Source organism: Xiphias gladius, chromosome 12 (assembly GCF_016859285.1).
Source record: "Xiphias gladius isolate SHS-SW01 ecotype Sanya breed wild chromosome 12, ASM1685928v1, whole genome shotgun sequence".
In the NCBI taxonomy this organism is placed as follows: Eukaryota; Metazoa; Chordata; class Actinopteri; order Istiophoriformes; family Xiphiidae; genus Xiphias; species Xiphias gladius.
Genome location: NC_053411.1, coordinates 3,812,090 through 3,835,756, shown reverse-complemented (window position 1 = coordinate 3,835,756; position 23,667 = coordinate 3,812,090). Strand labels below are relative to the sequence as shown.

The 23,667-nt window shown below is 41.5% G+C and overlaps 1 protein-coding gene across 1 annotated transcript in view; it reads right to left on the bottom strand.

Moving 5' to 3' along the window:
- Positions 1-8,362: 8,362 nt before the first annotated feature.
- Positions 8,363-23,667, bottom strand: part of LOC120797473 (mitogen-activated protein kinase kinase kinase 11) — a 43,645-nt gene continuing 28,340 nt past the window's right edge. The window contains exons 4-10 of the mRNA XM_040141161.1: positions 22,707-22,882; positions 21,800-22,046; positions 17,352-17,468; positions 14,205-14,376; positions 13,972-14,084; positions 13,244-13,774; positions 8,363-10,753 (exon numbers count right to left, since the gene is read on the bottom strand). Coding sequence (XP_039997095.1) covers positions 10,152-10,753; positions 13,244-13,774; positions 13,972-14,084; positions 14,205-14,376; positions 17,352-17,468; positions 21,800-22,046; positions 22,707-22,882 — 1,958 coding nt within the window. The 3' untranslated portion in view covers positions 8,363-10,151. The remainder of the gene's footprint in view (positions 10,754-13,243; positions 13,775-13,971; positions 14,085-14,204; positions 14,377-17,351; positions 17,469-21,799; positions 22,047-22,706; positions 22,883-23,667) is intronic.

Below are 23,667 nucleotides of genomic sequence, written 5' to 3'. Positions count from 1 at the left end.
TGTGGTGAGATTGTTTCCTCCACAGCTGTTTCTAAGCTCCAGAATAAACTCCGAAGCTCAGCATTTAAGACGTCACAGACGAGAAGTCCTTAATGAGCAAAGATAAAATGCAGATTTGAACATATTCCATGACAACAGGGCAAACCCCATCAACTGATGAAAGCTCCAGAACGGCTGCTAAACAGACCTTGTGGTTGATATTTAATTGTTACTCCATTATATGTGATGACAAGCTGTCGAAACCAATTTCTCACCATCACAAAATAATAATTTGACAATATTTTCATCAGAATGTTTCCTTGTGATTACAGAATGATTATTATTAGTTATGTTGAGATCATAAAATAATAACCTAGTATCACCGGAAAATAAAACAAGGGACATAATTACACACGTCCTCTCCGGCCCTTCATAGCTGACTATTAGCAGAACACTGAGAAGTGTTGTACACTCCTAATTGGCATGGCAGTGAGTCTACGAAAATGACAACTGCAAATATAATTACAACAATATAATCAATCAACTTTGCTTGTATAAAAGTTAACAATTCCATCTTAAGTTTATGGTCACTAAAGGAACGACTGACTTATAATGAAAGCTTTCTTGTTGTGGCACCGAATTCTGGTGTTCCACCTTTTTAGCTATGATACAAATAAGGTCACAAACAAGTCAGGAGTGTTACATTTTATTTGGTCTTATCTCTTTTTGAGCTTTTTCCTTAGTTTTTTTTTTTTTTTTCCACAGGTTAAAACCCATTATAATAGTCAAGAGAAATAAAAACATTTTCACATCTGTATACAGAAAAAATCCTCTTGACAGACAACAATAAAAACAGTTGATTAGGCCCAGCCCAGTGCGAGATTTCACATAAATGCAACAATAACGAATTTTCAAAGCCCGACGACCGAAAAACCCCTAACTCACATGAGCAGAGACGGTTCTCGGAGAGATGTAAAAATGGCTGCCAGGGCAATGCAACAATTGCGTTATCACATCGCCTAGGTTGTAATAAAACACAAAAAAAAGACATGGAAATGAATCTGGAACAATTACAATAAAAGCAAATAGATACAAAGACAGAGAGGAGGTCAACCTTGTCTACCACTTTAAGGTAGTGACAAAATCCTCATCTCCATCTAGCAGTTTTATGCACATAAAAATTCAGTATGGGTGCCCCAAGGGGACATTAGACTGCAATTTAGGTTTGGGATTTTGCTGCAATGTACACAAAGAATACTAATTTCAAGCTCTACCAGGCAATTCTGTTGAATTTTCTGCTACACAAAAATACTGGGGCTTGTAGAGGAATTGTTTTGAAACAGATTTGGTCAAATTGGACGACTGGAATGTAAAGTTAACCTGCCTCATGTGAAGCACCCATACATGCATCTTAAATACTCCAGTGAAAACCTATAACATGTTTTGTTCATATTAAGCAATCAATGTATCATCCTAACATAGACTGTGTCCATGGCCATCTAGAAATAGTTTGAATCCAGTGTGTTAAAAGATGGCCATTTATAAATATCCACTTTTCCCCCATTAATAAATTTTGTAAATGTCCTTAGCTTGCTGGTAGGAAGCCGTCAGAAGGAAAAGCCTTTTACAGTACTGTGATGCTGTGAGTGGAAGAGATCAGACCAGTGAGTCATGGGGATTTGTACCATCCAAACCATTTAAAATTGCCTCTATGGATCATTTAGAGTTCAGTTTTTTAAGCCCAAGCATTAGCACCTGAAAGAAACCACCTACTGTTAAATACCCTCAAGCCGCACTCAAATACTTTACCCTGAAAGGCCGTATAGATATGTGCCCTACAGAAGAAGACATTAATCGGGTTAAGTGTCAGCAGTAGTCTTATCCCTGATCCCAGACAATCACACTACATGTCAGAACAGAACCCAGACATTTTAGTCACTTAGGAATGCATCAAATCAAATCTAATTTGTTACAACAGTGGACATTTGGACAACATTTGTTGCTGCTGACTTAATTGGAATGTTTTTGTTAATTTACACAGGCCTATTATTATTTGTCTGCCATCTGTTGAGTTTGTACTTTCAGCATTCTTACAGTGGGACTAAAGTATGCCCATGTTCCGTCACACCAACATTTCAGAGCAAAATCAACTAAATTCATGCAAATTCGTGCCATTGACAAATTTCAATCAATTCAGGCATAGCTTACCTTTCAGAAAATGGAGACGTTGAGTCCGAAAAACTAGCTTGAGCTTATAGGGCTGTTAACGAATATTATAAATTCAATTATGTAGTTCAATTATGAAAAAAACAAAACAAAAAAACATTTGATTGTAAAAATTAATGTTCGAAAATTAAAAAAACACCCCAAAAAAGTGCTCTAGAGTGGCGGCTGCCTCGCCAGTTTGTGTGTGGGCCTGGGCCGCTGCACTGAACGCACTGCATAACAGACAGGATACACTCAACGTCACCTTCACTTCCACAGTCCAACTCGGCCGCAGAGAGAGCGATTTGCACTCTGAGCAATCTAAAAAGCCCCATTTGGATGTGGTCAGCAGACAGCAGAATTGTGGAACCCCGAGATAAAAGTTGTATGCAAGCTATGTGTGCTACAGTTAGCCTAGCATTCCAGCACTAGCAACCTGAGGGGACATCTCAAAAATATGCACCGGGGTAGTTATGTCTCTCATTGTATTGGTTTGCCTTCTTATGGACATAATTGCAAAAATAGATATTCAAATGGTTCGAATGTTTGTTTGTTTGTTTGTTTTTTTAAGAAGGAATCGAATGTCATTTTTGGCCAGTTCCGACAGAGCTACTAGCTCACGGGTCTAGCTCGCCAGCTAGCAGGGCAATGGCCAATCTTATCCAATCAAACTGATTCGCCGCCAAAATTTCACAATGTTAAATACTGGTGCGACCTGTCCAGGATTGCTATCAGCGAGAACCCGCACATTTCAGTCACTCAGGCAGTGATAAAATACGTCATGGGAAGAATGTTGAAATTAAAATCTCATCAAATGGGAAAAATAATGTCAGGTGGGCGAAAAGTAGCCCACTGATGTAGCAAATGTTAAACTCTGCTTAAACAGTAACTACGTCATCAAGCTTCAAGGTCTGACCGGAGCTTTGTATGCAGAACTAGCTGATGCGCCCTGATTTGTAGTAAGACATCATATGATTCAGAAAAGTGCCAAAAAATATCAACTATTTAATTCCTTTTATCTGCAAATAACGTTAAGCAGTAAACAGTAAGTCATTTTGCAGTCTATATTTGAGACACAAGCGCCATTTACTCACCCAGTTGGTTTGCAACACATTCATTCAACACCCTAGAAACAGAAATTTACAGACTGAACCGATTCCATTCCAGGAAGATCACGGGGTAATTGAGTGTCAATAGCTAGGCAGAACAATAATCATGACCATGGGGTTGCTGTATGCTGTTGAGTGAGGGGGGATGAGTGTGTGCGCCTTGGACTTAATAACCTCATAGATAAAATCATGTTTATTTTCTAAACAGAGCGCCAGCCTTCTCCAAGAGCTGTCACCGTGGTCTTGGTAACGAATTGGACCTCCTTTCATGACTCCCATTCATTCAGTTTTTGTTATTACAGAAAAAGAAGACAGCGGATGGTGACCTTGGATGCACAGACTGAAAAGAATTAGAAATAATATTCACACTTTGAGATACTGAGGATTAGCTTACATACTTAGTGGTGCCTATCGCAGACGTGGCTTTTGTTAGGGATGTGCAATGCCTGTACAGTTAATGAAAGGTCATATTTGTTAATGCCAAACAAAGGCCTGGGCAGGGTTTTCAGTTTCATATGAGCCAGAAAAAGCAATAATGTGTCTGGCACTGACAGCTGGCTGTGAGACAACTGAAACGAGGCTGATAACCAGGCATATTTGTATCATCCACTTAATTGAACATACGAAAGCAAAAGTAAATGGGGTGAAAGTCACCGAAATGCAAGGCCATACATTCTGTCGTTTTAGAATTTACTCTTCACTGACCCGCCAAGGTAAGATTTCATCAATAAAATATATGTGAATCGTGTTCAGTCTGAGTTTTTCGCCCTATCCTTGTTGAATCCTTCAATATTCTCAGTAACCATGAAGGAGAGAAAGCATGCTTTAAGTGGAGCTGCATCAATTTAAGAAATTCAGTCTCTTCCTTTTCAGTAAAGCTAGCTAGCCGTACAATCCACTAAAATGAAGGAAACAAAATGAAAAAGGAAGGAGATGATTCATAAAATGAGCAAATGAAAGGTAAATAAAAGGGCAAAATAAATTAAGTTTTCATTTGTTTTATCAGCTGAATAGTGTTAAAGGAAAAAACAATAAGCTTTTCGCTTTTTTTTTTTTTTTAACCAACTGTGTGGAGGTTAAAGGAAATTTGTTAGGTTTTATATTTCTTTTTACGCTATTTTAATTATCTAACTGAATGTTATTTTTGTTTGACAGTGACTAGATCAACATTACAAGGGGATGTCAAAGAATTTAGGTATTTTTACTGGAATTTTGACTTAACAAATATGGACTTGGCAGGTTTATAAGGGGCTGGTACCAATATTTTCAAAGTATACAGCTGAATCAATGGCTTAATCAGGGTAAATCAGATAATTATTATGTCTGTAAACATAACTGCTGTTCACAAAGCCAAATTAAGCCTAATGTGTGAGTGAAACCCCATTGGATGGTTGCATTTGGTAACATTTTCCACTGTTAATCTTTCACAAAGCAAATAACTAGCTTGAAACATGTTTTTTTTTTTTTTTTTTACTTCTGGACAATGGCTCTGATTTTTCAAATCTGAATTTCTAAAACACATCCATCGCTCCAGAGTAGCCTCTTGGCGTGATGAGGGTAAGGGCCTTGGGTTCCTCCGTTGTGCCGTCTCATTAGCTTTTATTCATGTAATGTATTGACCATTTGCCATTCACTGATTAGGGGCAATGGTCTGAGCTTGACTGCGGGGCTGAAAGTGGATCGCTGGTGGCCAGATATCACTCTCCTGTAGAGAATTCACTTCCGTTCGAGCTGTCAGTTTGCGCTAGGGATGCTGATTTGCAATGACGGATGGGGTGATGCCTGGAAGAGTAGAGCGTCACAAACAACTCATCAAGAGTTTCTTATTGGAGCGCTGGCAGTCAGCTCCGGCCGACGGATGGCAGCTACAGTTCCTAAATCTGACAGCCAAAGACAAGAATCGGACATCCCTGTCTACAAAAGACTTCCTAAAATGTGTCCTGCTTATTCCCACAGCTACCAAACAAGGAGTGCGCTCGTATTCTGATTATGCCTTAAAAGCTAAGCTGGCAGTAGTTTGTTTATGTAAAAAATAAGCGTATATTTTAAGAGTTGTAACATATTTCCATGCACAGGTCATTTTGCAGCAGGAAGGTTTCTCACCACTTCAAACAAACCACTTCCAGACAGTATTACCGGGAGGAAAATAATTCCCACTCTGCATACTTGCAATAACTTAATCATACGTGAAAAGCACAGTGGTTGCTGTTATTGCAATTAATATTTTATGTAGTCAATAAACCAATGTGCGCACACTTAATGGAAAACAGCAGGTAATGCTTTTCAACATCAGGGCTGAGGGAAAATTAAAGTCTAGCACTGGGAGAACATACAGACAATACATGAGTGGCAGGTTGAAGTGGGTACTTGACACACACAGTGAATTTGTGACAAAAATAATCTGCCAGATGTTTCAATCATCTCAGTTTCCTTCGTGGATCTTTTTTTTGCTCACAGAGCTCTGTTGACAATAACAGCTATCCAAGCCTAATGACTATCAGAGGATAGCTCTTGTGGCTTTGTTTGTTGACACAAAGAGACAAGGTAATAACTCATCACTCTTCACGTCTAAAAAAAAAAAAGATTGGCGGTGACGACAAGAGAGCAGGGGAAGGTAGGGAACACTGCTGAGAGACAAATTGTATATTAATCCGCCAACGTATTGCACAACTTGAAGAGGATCCATACTGCTCATGACTAGGTGATGACAGGTTAGACTGGGCCAGAGGTCAATATAAAACAGCAAAATGGTGAATTCCTTTGTTCGGGTGTTCCTGTCAGATTCTCATTGGCTGCTTATATACTTGCTTTTACCTGATCAAAGCATTGGATGTACTCTTTCTCAGAAACTGTATGCGTCCACAAGATCCATCTATGTTTTAATGAGAAACTAAGGAAATACAATGTAGCAGCTGCTGCTTTTCTGGAGTAACCTCCTTAAGTGTCATTTTGTATAGTTTCCATTTATGTTGTGTACAATCAGACCGAACATCCAACACTCATGTCCACCTTACACCGTTAATTTACGAAGGCAAGACCCCAAATGCTTTCAAGAAGAGATGAAAGTGTGTGCCACTATTCCCCTTTATACAATTCACAACATCTCACACCTCTCTATGACAGCAGACTCCCCCCCCCATCTTCGAGTGCGGCCATTCAGAACTGCCATAAGCACGTTTGCCTTTTGATGTGGCTGGACTATACATTGCACAGTCTAGTTTGTTTGAATCATGCTGAGCACGCACTGCGCCTCCTCGTTATGGTGGGGTATTACTTGGATGTCCAGTAGATGATGAACAGACAAATTAATGTGCAAAAGTGGGGTCCAAATGTCTTTCCCATTGGGAAAATGGTCTCAGACTTTTGGACCCAACTGTATATAATAAAGCTCCTATTTCAATTCCAAAAAAATTCAATTGCCTCTGTAAAATGAGCACTCCTCAGTAAATTGACTGTCCTTGAACAAATGCTGTTTCTTTTTTCGCAGATAGAAACCACGTTATTGAATTGAATGCTCTGCAGTGTCAGGACACAACTGCCCGCCAGAAAGGTTTCCAGAGAAGAAGGAAACAAGGGAGTAGGAGTAAGTAGAAAAAGAAAGAAGGCTATCTCCCACATCACCTGAGGGGGAAGGACGTAGAAATAGATAGGCCTCAACAGTGAAGATTCCATCTGGTCAGCAGCTGAGCAGCCAGTGGCAACAGAGAGAAAAGGAAGGGAGAGGTGGTACGACAGCTCAACCTGCCTTTGAAACTTTATGCATAAAGCAGTGCGCGGCTTCAATCGAGACATAAACTGATGCAGGGAGCGACTCAATACCTTGTGAGGAGGGTGCAGGGCGTTTTCGTAACGTCGGGGCAAATTAATTAACAAAATATCTGAAAGCTTTGTTAATGCGCCCGGCTCTTATCAAGAGACTAATTATCGCTATCAGCCTCCTCTATTCGTCAATAGGATTATTAGGCTAATCTCAAAGCTTTCCCCTTTGGAGACGAGGTTTTCACTCCTCGTCAGAACAAAGCTGTTATTGTCTTCCAATGACACGGTCTCAGTGATGAACCCAATCAGTATTTGTACCTTGTAATGCTCAAGTAAAGATGTGGGTAACACGACGAGTTTGTGCCATGTGTAAGTGAGTCTCTTTCAGTTGCTTACTTGCTTGACCTACATCAATTATGTTAATAGAATACATGCTTGGGAACCAGCTGACTGCCACGAAAGAAAACAAAACAAAAAAAAAAACAGCCTCAGATACTGTTATGCATCATTGGTCTGTAATGTTCAACCCACTTCAGCAGTTATTTTGTGATGTATTTGTTGCCGCAGCCACTTTCCCTCAGCCTGCCCCACCTCATACACTTCCCGGGATGCTCTTTGAAAAAACCCTAGCAAAGTGTCTGAACATGTTACGTTTAGTATGTAGAACGACCACTGAGGACAACGACTATGAACCAGGGGTGAAAGAGCAAGTTTCTCAATTCCTGCTCTAGTGCATTCTGATCTGTTGAGCCTGCTGTAGTTGGAATAATTGATATTTCAGTGTCTCTGCAATTAATTTCTCCTTATTGTTCAATGCTTGAGCTTCTCTGTTGTATCTGTTCTGAGAGTATCTCAACATGGCATCACAGTTATGCAGAGGATCCTACCAGATCTTTTAAATACTGTTAAAATGCTTTAAGATGGACTTTTTTCCAAAAAACTTTTAAGAGAGTTTAGGGGAGCTGCTAATCTAGCCTTATAAAGCCAGCCAACGTCTCACAAGCTCAGTCTATCAGTCTGAAAACATTGATGATGCTTGATGCATGCTACGTGTCACCGACTCTTAAAGGAATTGTTTGACATTGCCGAAAATGGGTTTATTTGTTTTGTTGCTCAGAGCTAGATGAGCAGATTGATACCGCCCTCATGTTTGTAAGGTAAAGCTGGAGTCAGGAGATGATTAACTTAGCTTAGCATAATGACTGTAAACGGGGGGAAACAGCTAGCCTGGCTCTGTTCAAAGGTAACAAACTTTACCTCCCAGCACCTCTAAAGCTCATTATAGTTAACACGTCATATCTTGTTTGTTTAAACAGCACAAAAACCAAGGTGAAAAAAATAAAGTTGTAGTTTTACAAGGGTCTCAGCTGGTTGCCTGGCAACCTCGTGGTGACGACAAACCTCCAGAGAGCCACTGCAATTAAATAAATGAGATATAACGTGTTACTCAGTGAGCAGGCAGAGGCAGGCAGATTTTTTAACCTTCGGACAGGGAAAGGCTAGCTGCTCCCCCCTACTTCCAGTCTTTATGCTAAGCTAAGCTAAGCAGCTGTTGACTCCAGCTTCATGTTGAAAGGAACAGATATTGCAGTGGTGTCAGTTTTCTCATCTCACCCTCTGCAAGAAAGAGAATAACCTAATTCCCCTACATGTCAAACTGTTGCTTTAAGATCAAGTGTTACAGGGTTACAATGAAGTATGGATTTCAAACTTTCTGGATCATATTTTTTCGGAAACTAAAATTGGTGGATCACTTTGGGAGAAATAATATTTCGAGGAAAAGCACGGTAGTTTTTCTAGTTCCAGAGTTGGAAGAAAGGACTGATGACAGCCAAGTGACTGGTGCATTCGCCCAGTGAGGAGAAGGAGAGAAGTGTCAATTGTGAGATCAAAGACACTGTGAAACTGTGGGCTGGCTTTGTGAGGCTACTCCTACTCTGGTGGACTATACAAATGAAGTATTCAATGAAGCGTCCATACCAATGTACTGTAGTATTTGTGAATACTAATTTTTGGTTGAACCTTCCTTAAGCATCAGGCGGGCGGTGATCAGACAGTCTGGATAGTATCAAATAACCACAGAAAAGTATATTGAAGTTATGTTTAAGTACTATCTGTGATTGTCTCAAATATCTCTATATTTTCCAGTGTGGCAAACCCACCCGTCTGGCACTCTGTGGAGGTAAAAACAACTTATTTGCAGACACTCTTTGTCCCAGCCCTTACACTGCGACAGTGGCATTCTTTGGCATATGACGGGAATGCAGAGGGCTCCCCCGTCTTGTTTCCTGTGCTCCGTTGCCTGCCAGCCGAATGAATCTGTCCAATCCCTGGCATTTCCTGGGGAATGTGACTGGAATGTTATCTGCTTCCAAGTGGAATGCCTGGGTCATGGTTTTGTCTTATATTTCATGAGCAGCCTAGAATATCCACTCTGAGTGCTTTCTCCCATAATGCAACAGGCAGACACTGTTGTTTAACAAAAAAAAAAAAGAAAAAAAAGTAAGCTTTCCTTGAACAATGAGTCTAGACATACATGCACACATGCACGCACACACAGACGACATTTTCTTCCACAGCAATGCTAAGCTGATTTGCAAATTTAAGCCAAATTCGTAGCATCTTCCCTACGCACCAGATTAACCATTCAAGGAACCTTGAAAAGATATATATTAAAAACACTTCACGAAATAAGGCACTCCAATTTTCCATTGTCCTGAATGCTTTCAGTCAGCAGAGAGGTAAAGGCAGATGAAGCTGTGCAAGTCGCCTTATCAACCTCTGCATTGTCACAATGCTTCAAAGGTAGGGGGAGATGAAAGAAGGTTATATGAGCAGTCCGATAGAATCTGAAGATGGGACTAGTGATCTGTGCTCTGTTCCTTCAAAAGGACAGAGAAACAGAGATAGAGAGGGAGAATGGAATGGGCACCAGCTATTGGTTCACAGGTAACTATCCCACAATCCAATGTACCACCTTTCCTTTAAGGTGTAGGACATAGTAGTGGAAACAGTCCTGGACTGTGTTCCTATAATAAAAACCACACTTTTTAACATCCATAAGTAAGAGCCGGCCACGTGCCACAGGTGAGGCCGGGTTTAGAACCTGTCGTCTCTGAGCTGCGTCGGGGACTTGAAGGGCTTGAGTCCCAGTGTCCTGCGGGGGTGAGCTCTCTCTTTGGTGCCATCCAGGGGCTTGCTGCAGGCTGCCCAGCCCAGGTCGATCAGGGGCGAGTCAGCTGGGTTGAGGGGCGCTATGCGGAAAGAGGGCAATGTGGGTGAGCCGTTGGTGGAACAAGGGGCAGAGCGGGATGTGGGAAAGGGAGCTGAGAAAGGGTCAAAGGGTGAAGCTGTGTCTGAGTTGCTCGAGGGGTCAGCTTTGAGGGTAAATGGGTCACAGTCCGGTGATGGGAACGGGTCACAGTTGGTGAATGGGTTGGTAGGGGAGGGCTGGTAGCCCAGAGGGTTGCTGTCCGAACGGTTAGGGCTGCGGCCCCCACCTGAGTTCCCGCCACCGGCCGAGATGAAGCTCCAGGGGTCGATGCGGGGCCGGATGGGAGACGGGCGGGGCCGGGGAATGACGCTGACCTCTAGGCGCCGGGTTTTGGGGCTCCAGAGGGCAGGGTTGGGGTGGAGAGAATAGGGCACTGAAGGCTTGTCATCAGAGTCCTGTGTGTCTTGGCACAAGGGCAGGTCCAAAACTGGAAAGAACAGAAACAAAAACCATTAATGGGGCACTCCAACCATTTAGAATTACAGGTCTAAATGGCTGAGGGAGTTGTGAGAGACAGACTTCAAATAGAATGGTCAAAAATCTAAGGAGCAGAGGCTGAAATATCCTGACTTTGGACCCTAGTATGAGTCAAGATTTAAAAATGCTAGATCCTACAGCTCCCTTGATGCAACTCAAAAGCATCTTTCATTAGAGCTTTCCTGCCTCTTAAACGCCCTGGTCCTTGAAACTCCATGCCCCCAGTTCATAATACAGGTTTGCGGTCTCAGGTTGAACCAAAGGTAACCCTCATGACATCACTATGACATGTTCAGGGTTATTTTCTTGTACTATAGAAAGGTCCTCCAGAACCACAGAAGACATTTTCAACTTTCACAGGCATAGTCATACTCTCCCTGACAAGTTAACGGACCTGTCCCCCTTTAGACAAAGACATAATGTGAGCGAAAGGCCGAATATTCAACATATTAAACATCTTCATCATCCTGTCCTTCACTTTCTTGCTTGAGGAGGCTTTAATTGTTAATCTGGAAAATACTCTCAAACTGCTGTAGCGTTGCTCTGGTGATCTTTGATGTACTCCTACCCAATCTGAATTCTGCATTTGTTCTCACATATTCTGCAAAACACATAAATCTGTGTGATGAAACTGATCCAAACAGGAACATGAAAGTGGTAGATTATTGTTGCAAAAAGAAATGGAACAATCACCGGCACAGAATGTTGACGCAATTAGTCTACATTAAGTATAACATAGTGCCATGTAACTAGTTGTCAGAGCTGCAAGCAGCAAACTGCAAGTGTAAATTAGCACTGACAAGAACATTAAACTCAGAATAAATCTGCTTAAATGAACATTTGCTATTTCCAAATGTGATGTTTCTGCCCAATGGTATTATTTACATCAACAGCAACTTTCCAAGCATGTTAAGCTATTCAGCTGCCAGGAGTCACATGGAAGCAGGCGAAAATGCCAGTGAAGGAATCCTCTGAATTCCTCTCTCTTTTAAGCACACGTTCACAGCCAGCAACCTTGTGGCAGTCTGTCTATGCATCTGAGCCTGAGTCATTACACTCAATAAATGATGTAATGACCGCATGCGGTTTGTGAGATTAGGGTTGTTAGCTGCGGAACAGGCGAGGCATGTCTGCTTGGTACCTGGGGGCAGAACTGTAAGAACCACTGTGCGGAGAATCCAAGGCTTTGTGAGTCAAACGGACCAGATATAGAGTGTGAAATGTTTCCAGAGGGCACTCTTTAAGCCCTCGTAAAGCCCACTCGCTCTTAAAACAACCAATACCCACGCCTCTGTCGTTATAGCTCTAAACTGTGTCAGTGCTTCTAAGAAATGCAGATTAGTCTTTAGGAAAAACATGTGAATGTACTATAAATGAAAGTGCTGCTGATATGCAGATAATGTCTGTTACCATGGCATTTACATGAATTAAAGCAACAGTGTAAATATGCCCTTTGAGAACTGAAAATTGACTATTTTCGCATGTAATTTTGAGGGGGAAAATGAAAGCTAATCCCTCTTGAATGTGCTCTTTTATCATGTCATGTATGTATCCATTATACATGAATTATAAGCGCACATTTGACATGCCTTTAAATGAAAATTTGCTCAAACTGCAGTGTCGATACACCCAAGATGCACTGCTGAGCTCCAGCCAAACTCCCAAGATTCTGAGGATGTGGCCAGAAAGACATTGCAGTGTCAGTGAAGTCGAGAATAGATTATCAGCAGTTTTTTATCCAGCCCTTTCAGACTGCGTGACCTCAGCTGTGCCGCCTGATGTTTGCATTCATCTTCAACTTTGCAATAAATTAAAACTCTGACTTGAAAGAGGGAAAACAACAGAAGATTGGATGCTAGCTTTGCTTAGCAAGTATTAGCAGTGAAGTATGGAGGGCCAGCTGTTACCTGAGATATGCAAATAGCTGAAGACAAGCCCTTGATGTAAATGAAAAAGCTTGTGCAGCACTGAAGCCTCCCTTGTGGCAAAAAGATCTTGCTAAAAAAAGGCTCAAAAATAATTCTGCAAGAACTATGAGGAAATGTTGTCATGATGAGGAGGTACATTAATCAAAGTAAAAGTTGAACCACATATTGGTTTGGGGCTTCCTAAAACACGCTTAGTGCTCTTGAAGAAATGCAAATAAATCATGCAGCTAAATGAAAAACAAATTCATCGATCCATTCTGGAGGGGATTTAAAGGGGCTTTCCAGTGGTTTACCATTATACTTTCATAAACTTGGGAGACAAAAGGCAAATAAAAAAAGAATGGTCAATATCATGGTGATATCACCTGAGTAACTTTGTTAGACTTGACAAAGTGTCTCCTGAGCCGCAGAGGATACTGTGAGTAGTAGCAGTAGTACTCCCATTGACCAGTTAACTGACTTGTAAAATTGGTGGAATGCCCCTTTATGGTGAGAAACTTATTCAGACTGACCTAGCTGAGAGGTTTGCAGGCCTTGGCTGGACCTCCTCCTCCTGTCAGCTTTATGTTCCCAGGCCTCACAGCCCAGCTCCCCATTAGTAGAATGGTAACTCCGGGTCTCACGCGGGTTTGGCGGTGGCGGAGTAAGTGGCAAGGGCTTAAGTTCTTGGTACTGCAAAGCTAAATCCAAGAGCGGTCTGGGAGGCGGCTCAGAGGTGGAGAAGGTGATGAGATCGTCCACTACTGGGGGGTCTGAAATGAGGGGCTTAGGGGAAGAGATCTCCAGTTCAGACGGGGTGCGGTCCTCTAAGAAAGGGGGGTTAGTTCGAGGGGGCACCCTTGGGGGGATATCGAGGCAGCGACCCAGTCCTACGGAGGCCAGGAGGGAGCCACCGCCAAGCAGGGCCCGGTGGGTGCTCTTAATCAGGCCACTGAGAGAACCCCTCTCAGGCCTGGGGGAGCCAGCCGGGGAGGAACCTCCTTCCTCGCTGCCCGAGTCTCCCTGAGGTAGAGGAAGCCGCATGCTGTCCTTCACTGAGGAGCCTACAGAGAGAGAAAAATGTTTTTTTTTTTAAGTTTTAAAAAGACAGAAGGAGAAAGAGACAGAAAAGGAACACTTGATGCATTTATTATTCATTGAACTCCTATTTTTAATTCACAGTCATGCCAGTGTGAATTATAACAACGGCTAATGGAAGAGGCAACTGGCAGTTATGCTGGTGATGGAGGGTGTTGGATACCGTTCTGAGGAGGGGGAGGAGGTGGAGTGGAGGGTCTGTACTCCTCAAAGTCATCCTTGGACTCTCCATTTTCATTGCTGTCTGATTCCAGGAGCTTGGCTCTCATTGAGAGACTGAAAGCGACAACAAATTCAAAAACATTAAAGCATGCTGTTGAAATAAGTTGAGTGTAATCAAATCCTTTTAAGTCTTAAATTTTAACATGTAAGAGCAAAAGGGCAGCCCTGCTGTACCTGCTTTCCTGGGGACTAAGGCGCAGGACTTTGGGGCTTTTGGGACTTTTTGGGCTCTGGGGTCTCCAGTGGGGGCCCAACCTCAGGTCCCCGTTGGCTTGTTTGAGAGAAGGGGCCTCTAGGGGCCAGACTGGGCTCAACCCAAACGTCCTGCTGTTGTCACTGGGACTGACTGGATAGAAAAAGGGAGAAAAAAAAGAAAAAAACACGCTTGCATATCATCAGTATGCATACTGCCTAGCTGTATTTTAATGAGGTGAGCATTTTTAAAAGGCAGGTTTCACCAGCAATTAAAGCAGGTGTACAATCATCTCCAACGTGACATTTAACTGACTACTGCTACAGCTAGAATTCATGAAACTTCAATGCGTCCCGATTTCCTCTGAAACGGTGTTAAGATTACCTCATCTGTCTAATGGGTAACCTCCACATGCTTTAAAGAGCAGGAGGTGTGAGAAGGAGCCAATGTCACCTGAGAGAAGATGACAGGAAGTGCAGCGTGCTAATAAAAGTTGGGATTTCGAATGCCTTTTCACGTGCTTTACCCAGGCTCTGACACTACACTTCCCACCAACTAGCTTGTGCTGCTAACACAATGTGTGCGAGCAGTGTGTAAACCATGCATCATACTGACTTCAATCACACCCTTCAAAAAGCTTTATAGAACCTCAACATGTTATTCAAAGGAAGAGACAAAAGTGGATAATTGACACGACTGAAACACACTGCAAATGGGAAGGAGAAAACTTTAAAGCAGTTATTGTGGTTTACTAAGTTTTGGTGCTGCTTATTCCCAGTGATTCCCTCATTCATGTCATTTCAGATTCAGATATTGGGAAAAGAAAATATGCTCTCTGAATGAACAAGTTGTATTATTTTATTTGGCCTCTACTACACTGGAGGCCTGGATCATGCACTTTGCCTCCCATCACTCTCCAACACAGAGCTTCTCAAAACAAGCACGGAAGTTAGTTGATAGTGTCAGTGTTGCAATTTCATCAAGATTAAACAGTGGCTTGAAAGAAATCCCCATTCCCAGCAGTTTCTGTAAACTCCTTTCATTTTGCAATGTTAATGTGTTCGTTAATGTCACCATGTTTTGATGGAATACATCTTGATGGCTGTAATATTTCTGCTATAAATGAAACAATAAGAGTAAGAGTCTACAGCCATGCTAGCAGCATGGGATGTACCTACAGTAGGCACAGCAGATCTTTGAGCTAAATGCTAATTTCAGCATGCTAACATGCTCACAGAGGCCATTTTGATGTTTAGCAGGTATAATGTTTACCACGTTCACCATCTTAGTTTATTTTGTTGGCACACTAACATTTGCCAATTAGCACTGGGCACAAAGTACAGCTGAGGCTTGGGGTCATTAGGTTTATGGGTATTTGGTCATAAACCAGAGTATTGGGGCAAATCAAAATTTTGACCTAATAATGTTCGATTAAGTAAAAAGTAAAAAAAATCAGTAGTTATAACGATTCATCCTCTAGGGGCCTGTTCCAAATTTTGCTCCTATTCTTCAAGTAAATGCTGAGACATTTAACTGGATGAGTGAAGATGTAAGCCTGAGGGTGGCGCTAAAGGAAAAGTCAGAGAATCACCAAAGTCAGTAGGATTCATTCTTTGAGGACCATGGACATTGTCACCAAATTTTTTTCCAATCCATGCTAAAGTTGGTGAGATGTTTAATTCAGCACCAAATTGGTGGGACCAACCGCCAATGCCATCCCTCGGGCTACACCACTAGCATGGCTAAAAGGGATAGCATATACATCATCATATAAACATATACATGTAGCAACCTCTATATCTTAGGTACTGGAACTGGAATGTGGATTAGGACTAGGAGAGAAACACAAGAACCAAAACTAACCCTGCTGCCAGAGAAAAAATTAATGAGGGTAGCAGTATCTGTAAGCTGCCAGTCTACCGAGATGCTAAAAATGCTAACTATTATGAGTAAGAAGAAAAGGAAAAAAAAATGCTGAAAAAAATAGGGCATGGTTTAATTTTCTTGTTATCAAGTTCAGTAGACTTTGGCAGAATGAGAGAATTTACCTCTAAAACAATCATTCTGTAGGTTTCATTGTGCCTTCCTATACCAGTTTGTATTAATTTGAGAAAAAACTAATTGAATGGAGCTCTGTGGACTAATGCATGTCATTTTGGCAGTTCTCCAGACAAATAAGTTTGGGAGGCCCCTGCAATATATCACTGCCTGCTACTGAGAGGGCAAGCATAAATATCCACTAAACACATTTTAATGACAGGCACACTCATGGCTTAGTGATTGCCATTAAGGAGAGTCATTAGGAAGTAAAGAAAACCAGCCCGCTATTTAATGAATAAATGAACCCGGCAGATGTTTTGGATTTACTTAACACTTTTCCGATAAATGTTTCACCACAATTTGTACTTCTATGTCAACCCCCAATGGTAATTGTTTAGAAAAATCCCTTTCACTCCCTGTTGCTGCATCACAAATTTCCTTTTGGGTTTTGTTAAGATGCCCCATGACCTACTGCCTACAATTTCCCTCCGAAGGGAAGCAATCTCGGGGCGTTTGTCTAAGAGCCTGACAAGCAGAAGAGTATTGTAAATCTCTACCGCTGCTGAAACCCGTTCTCAACCCCTTCTCCTGGAGCAATGAATTCCTCCCAGCTTATTTTTAATTCAGTCAACTGCACTGTAGCCACTCCATGCATATAAAACTGTGGAGTCTTTCTGCCTGCCTACAGCTCAATGGCTCCCCCCACTGCAGCATTGAGCTAACTGCAGACAGGGGGAGCAGAACAGGGCTGCAGTGGAAAAAAGCTGCTGAGAAGTGCTGAGCCGCTGAGAGGAAGTCAGATAATATTTGGACTGGAACAGACTATTGAAAAGGGAAAAGGGTGTGTGTGAGAGAGACAGAACAGTAAGCCAGGGAGGGGTAGAGAGCGCGAGAGGGGGCCCACGGGGAAACAGGGGAAGACAAAGAAGACGAGTGGGTGGTGGAGAGCACATGAAAGGGAGTATTGGAAACTGAGAGAAGTAATGTTGCAACAGAGTCTGTGTGTGCATGCAAAAGGGCCAGAGATCCTAAATATCTGTGGAAGCATACACCCGTGTGTGAACCAAGAGAAAAATGACTGCACTCACGTTGGATTGCACGGAAACGTGGGCCGAAGGAGGGCGAGGAGCCTGAACCCAAATCGGGAGAGTTGCGCCTTTTCTCCAGGCCTGGGGATGCTTGCACCGTAATCTTATGGATGAAATCTGCAACACACACACACACACACACACACACACACACACACACACACACACACACACACCGAATATACGACAGATGTTAGACCACCTGGATGGCAGACAGCCACCAGAATACACTCACAAGTTTGACTTTCCCCGGTCTACCTCACATTCATACACTCAAGAGTTGTCAGTTGTTTTGAAGGTTGCAACACTTTTTTTTTTGCTTCCTTATTTCTCCAAACAGCCTACACTGGCTTTCACAGTAGTGGAAATTCAGTGCAATACATGCTCTCAGCTTGGTAACAAATGCTGTGAAGAGAGACATAAAACTTAGCCATGTAAGAAGATTTCAGCATCCTTACGATACATGGCTACTTTCTGTGCTGTGTTTGACTGGGAACTTTCCATTTAAACTTCAACCTAGCAAGTAACTGCTAGCTGTGGCTAGCAGAAAGCTACTGCTACAATTTGCTTTTAGCTACCACTGCAAATAAGCTACAGAGTTCAGTAGGCGTCATGAGAGAAAATTTTAATAAATCATTTCCTCAAGCTAGTAATTTATGCCCTACAAAATATTACTTACATTTTTTCTTTGGAATTAATGATGTGTGAAATTACTAAGTCAGGCTTTCAAATGACTTACTCTGCCCTTTAGCATTACACCTTTGCCATGTCTAGTGAGCCTTATATCATTGATCTTTGGGCAAAACTACATGTACGATCTTGTCAAATACAGTTAAAGGGTGTAAAAGATGATATAATATTGCATTAAAGAGTAAAAACCTTAAAGCAGATCTAAATAACACTCAACAAAATCAAAGGGAATAAAGATGGTAACTTTACTATTAAGACTAAATTCAATTCAAGGGCACAAATCATAAGATAGATATCAGGTAATTCAAGGGTTTGAATGGTTAAACTGAGGGGACAAAATACTTATACTGACGCCAATAATGATTAATTTGTGTGTCTTGATATTTCAGTGGACATATAATAACTGGAGGCTTTACCAGAGTTTTTGCCCATGACACTTATCAGACTCCACAGCAATACGCTACTAGCAGTAGAGCTATTGGAGCAAGCTAAAACTTGCTTGCTGCTGATAGTAGAAGGGAACACTGCTAACCGTGAGCTCCACAACCTGGTGGTTATCAGGAGAAAAAATTTCAAATAAATGATTCCCTAAAATTAGTAATTCATGTCTTCATATGATGAACCATTACCTCAAATTACCGTGCACTTAATATATCCATTTCCTTCCCCCGATCTGTCATTTGTCCCCCTGGCTTTTTCAATTCCTTTTCCTTTCATTAGCGGTTTGCCCTAAAATGACTAAATTATGTTCTTAAATGACTTATTTACTGACATTGTTACATAGAGTGGTCTATAGTGAGAGAACCATTGGGCACTAACAAAAGGGAGGAAGAAGATAGTGCCAATAATTTGAGGTAATGAATTAATTGTGCAGTTTGACATCATGAGTTCATAATTCAGCTGCACGTTATAAATTCAAGAAAAGACACATGTCAGGCTCCATAGCTGCCTGTTGACATTAATACTGTTTTGCTAGACTAGCTAGCCATCAAAAAAGCTAATATTTTGTTAAGGTTAACTTAACTGATTGAAGCTACAGAGTGTTTTGAAGCAGAAACCTGGGCTAAAGTTAAAAAGAAGTATACATTTTGACTTCTTACATTTATATTAATATTCACTTTTACTTAAAACGTGACCGGAATGACAGCCACACCACAACAGTGATGCTGAGCTATCTCTCTATTCCTAGCCTAAATGATTTGTTTCTCTGTCTATTTAGCCGCAATACAACCATGACTGAGCCAAATTTGTAATGCAACAGAAAAGCCTTGGTTTCTTTTATCCTTGAATTTTCATCCTCTATATTTCTTTTTCTTATTCTTATTTTTCACTCTGGCCTTTTAGCACAGCCTTAAGAGTAGGCCACACTGCATTTCACTACAAATACTGTTTGTTTGTGACAAGTAAAACCTTAAAGCAGATCTAAATAACACTCAACAAAATCAAAGGGAATAAAGATGGTAACTTTACTATTAAGACTAAATTCAATTCAAGGGCACAAATCATAAGATAGATATCAGGTAATTCAAGGGTTTGAATGGTTAAACTGAGGGACAAAATACTTATACTGGCGCCAATAATGATTAATTTGTGTGTCTTGATATTTCAGTGGACATATAATAACTGGAGGCTTTACCAGAGTTTTTGCCCTTGACACTTATCAGACTCCACAGCAATACGCTACTAGCAGTAGAGCTATTGGAGCAAGCTAAAACTTGCTTGCTGCTGATAGTAGAAGGGAACACTGCTAACCGTGAGCTCCACAACCTGGTGGTTATCAGGAGAGAAAATTTCAAATAAATGATTCCCTAAAATTAGTAATTCATGTCTTCATATGATGAACCATTACCTCAAATTACCGTGCACTTAATATATCCATTTCCTTCCCCCGATCTGTCATTTGTCCCCCTGGCTTTTCCAATTCCTTTTCCTTTCATTAGCGGTTTGCCCTAAAATGACTAAATTATGTTCTTAAATGACTTATTTACTGACATTGTTACATAGAGTGGTCTATAGTGAGAGAACCATTGGGCACTAACAAAAGGGAGGAAGAAGATAGTGCCAATAATTTGAGGTAATGAATTAATTGTGCAGTTTGACATCATGAGTTCATAATTCAGCTGCACGTTATAAATTCAAGAAAAGACACATGTCAGGCTCCATAGCTGGTTGTTGACATTAATACTGTTTTGCTAGACTAGCTAGCCATCAAAAGAAGCTAATATTTTGTTAAGGTTAACTTAACTGATTGAAGCTACAGAGTGTTTTGAAGCAGAAACCTGGGCTAAAGTTAAAAAGAAGTATACATTTTGACTTCTTACATTTATATTAATATTCACTTTTACTTAAAACGTGACCGGAATGACAGCCACACCACAACAGTGATGCTGAGCTATCTCTCTATTCCTAGCCTAAATGATTTGTTTCTCTGTCTATTTAGCCGCAATACAACCATGACTGAGCCAAATTTGTAATGCAACAGAAAAGCCTTGGTTTCTTTTATCCTTGAATTTTCATCCTCTATATTTCTTTTTCTTATTCTTATTTTTCACTCTGGCCTTTTAGCACAGCCTTAAGAGTAGGCCACACTGCATTTCACTACAAATACTGTTTGTTTGTGACAAGTAAAACCTTTAAATCCTAGACACGTTTTTATTTATACCTACTTTTTGAGAATACAGGATAAAGCATAGTATATAATTTACTCCACAGGGTATAAAGTGCAAGAGCAACACAGGATGAAAAGATAATAATATTGGTAGAAAGAGGAAGGGAAAGAAGAAAGGGAGTATGGCAGATATGGTTAGAAAGAGAATAAAAACTGTGACTGTGGAGCTAGAGGGGAGAAACAGGGTGAGGGAGGGACACCTAAAAATGAAAGGGGGAGAGAGAGAGAGAGGCAGAGAATGAGAGCAAGAAAGTGAGAGAGGCCAGCCAACAGTGTATCCATGGACAGGAAGTGTTGAGGCGTGGTTGGCTCACTCTCCCCTCTCATCAACCCCCCCACCACCACATCACTGCCCTGCTGCTGCTGGGAAAGGCCTAACCACAACACACACGCACACACGCGCACACACGCACACACACGCGCTCACGCACACGCACACGCATACACACAGTAAATTTACGCATGCTTGCTCAGCCCAAAATACACTCACACACATTGAAACACACTGGATGTGAACTGCAGCGGGCTGTGTGACTTTGTGATAGTAGCTGAGTATGAAAGGGAAAACAGGAGCAACGAACGAGTGTGTTGGTCATTTCAGATATCAGCAAGTCAGACCTGAGATCAGTCTTTTCACAGGATCAATGCTTTATACATGTCTGTGTCTAACCATATTCTGAATATTGTTTCAGGGGCTTTTTGAGAATAAAATGTGAGAGAACATTTTGAATAGTTGTCACTTGTGAGGAAAATATGAGGAAACAATTTCAAAGTTATTGTATATCCGCAGTCTCCTTTTCAAATATCATCCTTTAAAGCTACGATTCCAGCCCTGATACAAACTTTCAGCAAACCCAAAGTACAAAATTACAAGCGCCGCACCACAAACTCCCTCCCTCAATTCCTGTTCTCTGCTCTCTTGTATTTTTTCTTTACTTTTGTCGTTGTTGTTGTTTTTGTTGCTTCTTGAGACTGAGCCAGAAGTGGCTCTTGAAATGCGATTTCTTGTCAAGACTGCTGGCTGACAAATTCCAGCAAGTAGTCGATTTTTGTGACAGAAACTCCTCAAAGACGCTTCAAACACACACACCTTGGGGCATGCTGATCTTCTCGCCGTTCTTGCACTTGAGTTTGTGCTTCTTGAAGGTGCCCTTCCTCTTCTTGACGTTGGGTTTCTCCTGGTTCTGATTCAGGTGGAGGATGAGGAGGCTGAGCTCGCGCTCGAACACGTCCTGCTCCCACTGGGCCAGCTGCTGCTCGCGCTGCCGCAGGAACTCTTCGTGGGACTTCTGCTCCAGAGCCGCTCGCTTCAGCTCCTCCTCACGGCATCGCAGCTCCTGGTGAAGGAGGAAAGGCAAGCGGAAGAAAAAGGTGAGGTTTTTACTATCAACAGAGCCTAATCATTTGTGACTGAAGTTCCACATGTTTACAGTCTCGTCTCCTCCTGGGTGACAGTGAAATGAGACGCTGGGGAGGTTGGCTGCAATGAAACCTTTCATCAGTATTAATGGCGAGATGACTCACAACTGTTTTTACTGAATCGATACATCAGTGTCAGTTAACAAATGGTTTGCTGAGATGGATATAAGATCAGCGTAATCACGGTTTAAAATAAAAACATTTTGCTTTCCCAAACAGGTTTGGTAATGGAATGAACAGTTCTAGAGATGTTATCAATTTGTTTGATCGTAAGCATCACCCCTTTGTCTCAATGTTTCAATCAAAGCCACCCACAAAGTTTGACAACCTTGGATGACCTTGGTCATCTTTATACTTTGATACCTTGGCTGATCAACCTTGACTCTCACTCAGTTTAACATCAATGCAATCAAAAAGATACTTATGTTTGTTCAAAAAGACTTGTTTTCATTTACACTAATAGGTATAACTAAACATAGAAATTCATCAACAAATTAGAACCCTGGATAGAAGAATGGATCGTTGGATAAAAAGAGGTACACATACGGTTACTCAATCATTTACTGAGCGCCTCTCACCTTCTCTTTTGCCCGCAGTTCATCAAACATGTCCTGGATCTCCAGTTTCCAGTCCTCCTGCAGGGAGTGGAAGGAGTCCTGTGGCATCTCTTCCTTCACCTGCTGCTCCAAGGCCATCAGCTGGGCCAGGATGGAGCTGAAATTGGGTCTGCGGTGGGGGTCCTGGTCCCAGCACTCTGTCCCACATACAGCAGACACAGTCAGACACCAGGTTCCACACTACAGCATTTCAGTTATAGACTTGCCCCCTTGGGCTTATTACTTGTACAGTTGTGAGCTATTAGGTATGAATGCAAGTCTCCTCACACTGACACGAAATAAAAGAAATGAGAAGTGGGCCAAAGCAGAGCAAAATGGGTACTAAGGGTACTAAGGAGTTTTGTGTCGGAAAAATTCTAATCCTGCTGTGTGCTTAAATCACAAAAAGTTTTATTTAGTTTGGTTTTTAGTCATAACATTTGGTTTCCTTAGAACAAATGGAAAAATCTGACACCAAATAAGAAATATCAGACAAATCCACTTGCTTCCAGTATAGTTTCACTTCTTTTGACAGTTTTCTTGAATCAAGGGACCTGAAAGAAGGAAGTCACTAACTGATTCGCCATAATGTTCAGACATACTGATCTGAACTTAAAAAAAGGCCAATTATATCACCATAATTAATGCAGTTCATTAGAATTTTAAGACTTTGAATCTTGCCAGATGACTTACTGAGTTGGATGCTTCTGCACTTATTACACTTCATATTGAATGTGTATCCTGATGTGCCTCTAATTTTTATTTACGCATATTTCAGGCGCTTGTGTGAGCCTGTGTGAACAAATTCTAGAGTCAAGTTGATCGCTTATTCAAAGTGTTATGCTTAATTAACTTGCTGTGGGGGGTTTCGCATAATTTGCCGCAATACTTTGGGCAGTACAAGCAGATCAAAAAGCAATCCGATAATTAATTAATCCTCTGA